The 8,526-nt window shown below is 24.3% G+C and overlaps 1 protein-coding gene across 1 annotated transcript in view; it reads right to left on the minus strand.

The window, feature by feature from the left end:
* Positions 1 to 6,553, minus strand: part of LOC107884407 — a gene marked incomplete at both ends in the record, with an annotated part of 7,512 nt that extends 959 nt beyond the window's left edge. The window contains 26 exons of the mRNA XM_029489902.1: positions 716 to 833; positions 986 to 1,025; positions 1,189 to 1,240; positions 1,323 to 1,449; positions 1,513 to 1,555; positions 1,716 to 1,767; positions 1,850 to 1,976; positions 2,040 to 2,082; positions 2,243 to 2,294; positions 2,377 to 2,503; positions 2,567 to 2,609; positions 2,770 to 2,821; positions 2,904 to 3,030; positions 3,094 to 3,136; positions 3,297 to 3,348; positions 3,431 to 3,557; positions 3,621 to 3,663; positions 3,824 to 3,875; positions 3,958 to 4,084; positions 4,148 to 4,208; positions 4,351 to 4,402; positions 4,485 to 4,611; positions 4,675 to 4,735; positions 6,206 to 6,257; positions 6,331 to 6,460; positions 6,521 to 6,553. Of these exons, the coding sequence (XP_029345762.1) occupies positions 716 to 833; positions 986 to 1,025; positions 1,189 to 1,240; positions 1,323 to 1,449; positions 1,513 to 1,555; positions 1,716 to 1,767; positions 1,850 to 1,976; positions 2,040 to 2,082; positions 2,243 to 2,294; positions 2,377 to 2,503; positions 2,567 to 2,609; positions 2,770 to 2,821; positions 2,904 to 3,030; positions 3,094 to 3,136; positions 3,297 to 3,348; positions 3,431 to 3,557; positions 3,621 to 3,663; positions 3,824 to 3,875; positions 3,958 to 4,084; positions 4,148 to 4,208; positions 4,351 to 4,402; positions 4,485 to 4,611; positions 4,675 to 4,735; positions 6,206 to 6,257; positions 6,331 to 6,460; positions 6,521 to 6,553 (1,963 nt within the window). The remainder of the gene's footprint in view (positions 1 to 715; positions 834 to 985; positions 1,026 to 1,188; positions 1,241 to 1,322; positions 1,450 to 1,512; positions 1,556 to 1,715; positions 1,768 to 1,849; positions 1,977 to 2,039; positions 2,083 to 2,242; positions 2,295 to 2,376; positions 2,504 to 2,566; positions 2,610 to 2,769; positions 2,822 to 2,903; positions 3,031 to 3,093; positions 3,137 to 3,296; positions 3,349 to 3,430; positions 3,558 to 3,620; positions 3,664 to 3,823; positions 3,876 to 3,957; positions 4,085 to 4,147; positions 4,209 to 4,350; positions 4,403 to 4,484; positions 4,612 to 4,674; positions 4,736 to 6,205; positions 6,258 to 6,330; positions 6,461 to 6,520) is intronic.
* Between the last annotated feature and the right edge of the window lie 1,973 nt (positions 6,554 to 8,526).

The raw sequence follows: 8,526 nt of genomic DNA on the forward strand, positions 1-8,526 counted from the left end.
TAGCACCTGTCAATTTATGATCCTCATATAATTTTGCTTATTTTATATCGAATTTAATTTAACTTTATTTTGTAATGACAAACCTTTACATGTTTATTTTATTGCTACCTACTACATATTAATAGTATTTGAATATAATGACTAAATTAAGAACTCTCACCTTCACCACAAGCTTTGATTGTAGGAGGTGAGCAAACAAACATATAACTGTATTATTTATTGTAACTTTTATTTTATCATTTGTTTGCAAATATACATTATTATTATTAATATTATTAATTTACTCATTGTACAAATAATTGTATTATATAGATTATAAATAAAATGTTTAATAAATATAGATAAAAAAGTATTTATAAATTATAAAATAAATAGATATAAAGGAATTTATGCAATTATACATTAATACTATGTCGTTTTTATTTTTAGTCAAACCCTAGTTCCATATAATTTTGACTAGCTAGGTCCTATTGAATATGTTAATCAGGTATTTTTAACATATTTTAAACAAAATATTGCACTCATAACTCAAATATAATTTTTGTAGACAGTATATACAATTTGAGCATAGACTTTTAAAATATTAAATTATTCAATTTCCAAAATCAGTTAATATCTTATGTGACGTTTTTTTTTTTTTATTGTGCTAACTAATAGTAGAATAAAATACAAAAAATTTACTTCAGAAAATATATTTATAAAATGAAAATTTTACCATAGTGAATGTCATTTGACTGTTCTTCAGATATATCTTTATTCAAGTATTCCATATTTTTAAAAACTATTTGTATAGATTCATATTTTGAAGACTCAGTATCTGCTTTTATTGCCATCTAAAATGAAATATTTAAGAATCTCAGCATGTTTATTTCTTTTACAAAAATGCCATACAGCTTTCAAAGTCTATTTTTATCAGCATAAGACGAATATTTCTTATAATTCAAATAAATTACAAAAAAGTATATATAAATAAAACATTAAATACCTTAGATATTTTCTTGGTGATTTTTAATGAACTTTTTAACCTAAAACAAAAATATAGTAATTCACTATAGGTTTGTAAATTTGATTAGTATTAATTTAAACATACACAATAGCAGTCACAAGTTTAAAATCATTTTTACAATAAATAAAAATATGATTATATAAAGCAATTTTAACTTTCATAGATACTTAATAAATACTTACAAAGAGTAACCTTCCGGAGCACTGGCAATATGAATGCTTTTTGTCAATTCATCTTAATATATAAACCAACACATTAATTAATAATCAAATAATACTGTAGATAACATAACATCATTGCTGCAAAATAAACAGACCTTCATTTAAATTAGAATCCCTTGGTTTGCTTTTATTCAAATGCTTGTAGTCATGAAGTGTCTCATCATAAATCTTATCTACAATCATAGTACCTTTATCGTTTGTCGAATCTTCAAAATGTTGTACCTAAAGACAACATGACTGTCTAATAGATATGTAAAATTTTTTTATTTTAATGTCAAAACAAACCTTTTGTTGATCTCCCTTCTTTTTCTTCTTCTTCTTTTTAAATCTACAACCAGCCACAATACAATACAATATCACACACAAAAATATTTTAATATACAGTTCATACAAAATTAATCAAGTTATTTATCATCGATTGTACAATAAATAAAAATATGATTATATAAAGCAATTTTAACTTTCATAGATACTTAATAAATACTTACAAAGAGTAACCTTCCGGAGCACTGGCAATAGGAATGCTTTTTGTCAATTCATCTTAATATATAAACCAACACATTAATTAATAATCAAATAATACTGTAGATAACATAACATCATTGCCGCAAAATAAACAGACCTTCGTTTAAATTAGAATCCCTTGGTTTGTTTTTATTCAAATGCTTGTAGTCATGAAGTGTCTCATCATAAATCTTATCTACAATCATAGTACCTTTATCGTTTGTCGAATCTTCAAAATGTTGTACCTAAAGACAACATGACTGTCTAATAGATATGTAAAATTTTTTTATTTTAATGTCAAAACAAACCTTTTGTTGATCTCCCTTCTTTTTCTTCTTCTTCTTTTTAAATCTACAACCAGCCACAATACAATACAATATCACACACAAAAATATTTTAATATACAGTTCATACAAAATTAATCAAGTTATTTATCATCGATTGTACAATAAATAAAAATATGATTATATAAAGCAATTTTAACTTTCATAGATACTTAATAAATACTTACAAAGAGTAACCTTCCGGAGCACTGGCAATAGGAATGCTTTTTGTCAATTTATCTTAATATATAAACCAACACATTAATTAATAATCAAATAATACTGTAGATAACATAACATCATTGCCGCAAAATAAACAGACCTTTATTTAAATTAGAATCCCTTGGTTTGCTTTTATTCAAATGCTTGTAGTCATGAAGTGTCTCATCATAAATCTTATCTACAATCATAGTACCTTTTTCGTTTGTCGAATCTTCAAAATGTTGTACCTAAAGACAACATGACTGTCTAATAGATATGTAAAATTTTTTTATTTTAATGTCAAAACAAACCTTTTGTTGATCTCCCTTCTTTTTCTTCTTCTTCTTTTTAAATCTACAACCAGCCACAATACAATACAATATCACACACAAAAATATTTTAATATACAGTTCATACAAAATTAATCAAGTTATTTATCATCGATTGTACAATAAATAAAAATATGATTATATAAAGCAATTTTAACTTTCATAGATACTTAATAAATACTTACAAAGAGTAACCTTCCGGAGCACTGGCAATAGGAATGCTTTTTGTCAATTCATCTTAATATATAAACCAACACATTAATTAATAATCAAATAATACTGTAGATAACATAACATCATTGCCGCAAAATAAACAGACCTTCGTTTAAATTAGAATCCCTTGGTTTGTTTTTATTCAAATGCTTGTAGTCATGAAGTGTCTCATCATAAATCTTATCTACAACCATAGTACCTTTATCGTTTGTCGAATCTTCAAAATGTTGTACCTAAAGACAACATGACTGTCTAATAGATATGTAAAATTTTTTTATTTTAATGTCAAAACAAACCTTTTGTTGATCTCCCTTCTTTTTCTTCTTCTTCTTTTTAAATCTACAACCAGCCACAATACAATACAATATCACACACAAAAATATTTTAATATACAGTTCATACAAAATTAATCAAGTTATTTATCATCGATTGTACAATAAATAAAAATATGATTATATAAAGCAATTTTAACTTTCATAGATACTTAATAAATACTTACAAAGAGTAACCTTCCGGAGCACTGGCAATAGGAATGCTTTTTGTCAATTCATCTTAATATATAAACCAACACATTAATTAATAATCAAATAATACTGTAGATAACATAACATCATTGCCGCAAAATAAACAGACCTTTATTTAAATTAGAATCCCTTGGTTTGTTTTTATTCAAATGCTTGTAGTCATGAAGTGCCTCATCATAAATCTTATCCACATTCATAGTACCTTTATCGTTTGTCAAATCTTCAAAATGTTGTACCTAAAGACAACATGACTGTCTAATAGATATGTAAAATTTTTTTATTTTAATGTCAAAACAAACCATTTGTTGATCTCCCTTCTTTTTCTTCTTCTTCTTTTTAAATCTACAACCAGCCACAATACAATACAATATCACACACAAAAATATTTTAATATACAGTTCATACAAAATTAATCAAGTTATTTATCATCGATTGTACAATAAATAAAAATATGATTATATAAAGCAATTTTAACTTTCATAGATACTTAATAAATACTTACAAAGAGTAACCTTCCGGAGCACTGGCAATAGGAATGCTTTTTGTCAATTCATCTTAATATATAAACCAACAAATTAATTAATAATCAAATAATACTGTAGATAACATAACATCATTGCCGCAAAATAAACAGACCTTCGTTTAAATTAGAATCCCTTGGTTTGTTTTTATTCAAATGCTTGTAGTCATGAAGTGTCTCATCATAAATCTTATCTACAACCATAGTACCTTTATCGTTTGTCGAATCTTCAAAATGTTGTACCTAAAGACAACATAACCGTCTAATAGATATGTAATATTTTTTTATTTTAATGTTAAAACAAACCATTTGTTGATCTCCCTTCTTTTTCTTCTTCTTCTTTTTAAATGTACAACCAGCCGCAATACTATACAATATCACACACAAAAATATTTTAATATACATTTTATACAAAATTAATTAAGTTATTTATCATTGAGTGTACAAAAAATAAAAATATGATTATATAAAGCAATTTTAACTTTCATAGATACTTAATAAATACTTACAAAGAGTAACCTTCCGGAGCACTGGCAATAGGAATGCTTTTTGTCAATTCATCTTAATATATAAACCAACAAATTAATTAATAATCAAATAATACTGTAGATAACATAACATCATTGCCGCAAAATAAACAGACCTTCGTTTAAATTAGAATCCCTTGGTTTGTTTTTATTCAAATGCTTGTAGTCATGAAGTGTCTCATCATAAATCTTATCTACAACCATAGTACCTTTATCGTTTGTCGAATCTTCAAAATGTTGTACCTAAAGACAACATAACCGTCTAATAGATATGTAATATTTTTTTATTTTAATGTTAAAACAAACCATTTGTTGATCTCCCTTCTTTTTCTTCTTCTTCTTTTTAAATGTACAACCAGCCGCAATACTATACAATATCACACACAAAAATATTTTAATATACATTTTATACAAAATTAATTAAGTTATTTATCATTGAGTGTACAAAAAATAAAAATATGATTATACAGCGTGTTTCTGAGATGGATGAAGGAACTAGTATAGGTGTGCTCAGAATGATGGCTAAATGAAAATTTTTTTCTATCTTCAAAATCTGTTTTTATACAAATTATTATTAGAACATTGTCTTAAATGTAAAAATAAATGGTCTAGTTGTATTTTTTGTTTTCTCATACTAATTGAAGTGTCACATCATTTTCGGGCTTGTCGCGCGCTTTTTACGCTCGAATTGCATACTAAAAAAAAAAATGTTGTAGCACATCGATTTGTATGAGAACACTACAAGATAAACAGTGGTGATATTTATTTGTTTTTATTTAAAATACATGATTAATTAACGTATTATTTTACATTGTCAAATAATAAAAATGATAAAATAATAACAAAATTAGAGTTAACAAAGTTTTAAATGATCGAATTTACTGACATACCGACATATATTGATTTGTGTGATTTAGATGTACAGGTAATAAAATATGGTAATTTTTATCCGTAATGTCTATTATAAAATAACTAATTGATCGTAATTTTTACGTAAAGAACATTAGTTGATTTGATTATAGCTGAGTTCAATATTCAATATTGAACTACACTTAAAATTTATTTTTAAGATTAAGTTTTTTAATTTACATTTGGAACAATGGATTACACTAACATTGAATATTCAGAAAGATCATGTTTATGCCAAAGAATTACCTAAATAATAGAGATGGACTTTTTATGAGAATTAATATTGTAGCTTATATCATTCGTCAAACACCAAATTAGTTGGAAAAAACTTGGAATTTATTATATCGTCGGATCAAAAGTGCATCGAAGTTAAAGAGGGTCACATACTCACATTGAACAACTGTAGATAAAAATAGGTTTTCAAAATAAAGTGTATTTAATTATGATTATTTTACATTGTAACACAACTTAAATGTATGTCATTAAATTTTATAATTTAAAACTTTGTTAACCCTAGTTTTGTTATTACTTTATCATTTTTATTAGTTGACAATATAAAATAATACATTAATTCATTGTGTAAGTTAAATGACAACAAATAAATATCACCACTGTTTATCTTGTAGTGTTCTCATACAAATCGATGTGCCACACCATTTTTTTTTTAGTCGGCGATTCGAGTGTGAAAATTACGCAATAAGCGCGAAAATGATATGACTTCTCGATCCATATGAGAATTTTGCATAAAATCTAACTTGACCATTTATTTTTACATTTAAGATAATGTTCTAAAAATAATTTGTATAAACCCAGATTTTAAAAATAGAAAAAAAATTGTTAGGCCATCACACTGAGAACGTCTATACAAGTTACCTCATCCATTTCAGAAACATTGTATAAAACAAATTTAACATTCATAGATACTTACAAAGGGTCACCTTCTGAAGCACTGGCAATAGGGATTCTTCTTGTCCATTCACCTAAATACATAAGTCAACACATTAATTAATAATCTAATAATAACATCATAGAAAAAAAGAAACAGAAATGGACCTTTGTTTAAATTAGAATCAACTGTTCTTTCTTTATTCAAATCCTTGTCATTGTCATCAAAGGTTTCAGTATAAAGCTTTCTTGTCTTCAATATGGTTTTATCAGTTTTTAAATTTTCATAACTTTGTACCTAATGAAGATAATATTTATTTTATATATATAATTTTTTTGTTTTTTGAAGATAACAAACCTTTTTTTTGTCTCCTTTCCTTTTTTTATTTTTATTTTTTATTAATCTAAAGAGAACATAACAATAAAATACAGTTGCATACTAATTGCCTCTATAAATCAATAAGGTGGATAATTATACAAATACTGTCCAACGATATAAAAAATTGTCGTCTTCAACATATCATACATTTTAAAGTGACGAAAAGGGGCTAGCACTAGTTATACGTAATGAACCCAATTACAAGTCATTATTAGCCATAAACACAGGGAGCATTTAAAGGTTTTTACATATATTTATTGACTATATGTAACTCAACAGGGATGGAAAATGTGGGCAAATTAACTATAACAGAATTTGTTGAATGAAAATCATTTTTCACATTAAAGCATATTTTGGAATTATATTGGAAATTGTTTAATTGTTTTATGAGACTGAATTTTAATAATTTATCACAGAAAATGTTGTTATAATTATGTTTAAGTAAATAGTAAATATAAACATAAACATAAATATAAATTATTTGAAATAAAAAAAACATATTTTCTGTATATTTAAGAGGTTTTTTTAAGGACAATTAAGAGAACATTTTAAGATTTTTTTTTTAGAGCATATTAGAATCATATTTTAAACTTTTAAGAACCTACAAATACGCTCTTTTGTTAAAAATACTAGTAAAACAAGTTTTAATGTTACACTGACTTTTATGATGTGCTTAAATACATCTTAGTAGTTTTGTTTTATTATCGATAATAATGAACAATAATTAAAACAGGTATTTAAATATTTGTAAAAGACATACATAACTAAATCTTTACACAACTAATAGTGAATACTGGGGGAGTTGTTCTTATATTTAAAATAAATACTAAATTATTTCATTAGAAAAATATTTATAAAATTATGACACAACACGATTAAAAAAATAACAATTAAGATATTTATCAATTTTCATTATTCGTAAAATAATATATATGAAGATAATATTTATTTTATATTAACATTCATAGATACTTACAATGTCAGTTCTTTTTCGTCTTCTGAAGCATTATAAATAGGAATACATTTTATCAACACATCTAAACATCAAGATATACTTTTTAGATAATTTATTAACTGATTAATAACCTTATAGCAACAAAAACAACATACTTTTGATTAAATTTGTCTTAGTTTTGTCTTTATTCAAATACTTGTCTTTGTCATCACATATTGTATTATAAAGCTTCTTCGCCTTCTTGATATGTAATATGGTGGTTAACTGAGTTGATGTCTATATTTATAATTTAAAATTTTGAATGTAGAAATAATGCCTAAAATACATTTATATACATATTATTTTAAGAATTCAATATATAATCTACATACATTCCATTTTCCTGTATATTCTTCAGGATAAGCAGATGAAATTATATTTTTAGTTGATAGCTAAAGTAAAATAAATATAATAAATATATTATATACATGAATATTAGTTTTAAGAATATATTTTATTTATTATTTTAGTCACCTTATTTTTTTTCTTCATTTTTAATCTACAAAATATAATAAATTTAATAATTACAAAATGTAAATAGTATTTATAGTCTAATAATTATTCTATATTATACAAGCGTAATAATTTGTTTATTAAAAACTCAACTCTATAGGGATTAGTTAAATTTTCATACAATAGCAAGTAATTTATTATACAACTATAAGAAAAATACTTTACATTATGCAACAATACTTTATATTATATAGGTATAATCACATATTATGTAAATTATGTAGGTACACATTTGTTTTAATTTTTAAACTAACAAACTAAGGAAACGGAATCCACTGATACAAGTTTGTCTTATTGTAGACCTGATTCACAAACCTTATAATATATTTATACCCAATAATAGTCATTATTATGAAAATGAAAAAATATAGTAAAAATTAGATTATATCTATATTATAATATTTGTTATTGTAACAAATAACAAAATTGTTTGTTATTGCGGCAATTCTTCTTCGATTCATATATTATCATCATAAAT

Source organism: Acyrthosiphon pisum, chromosome X, assembly GCF_005508785.2.
Source record: "Acyrthosiphon pisum isolate AL4f chromosome X, pea_aphid_22Mar2018_4r6ur, whole genome shotgun sequence".
Classification (NCBI taxonomy): Eukaryota; Metazoa; Arthropoda; class Insecta; order Hemiptera; family Aphididae; genus Acyrthosiphon; species Acyrthosiphon pisum.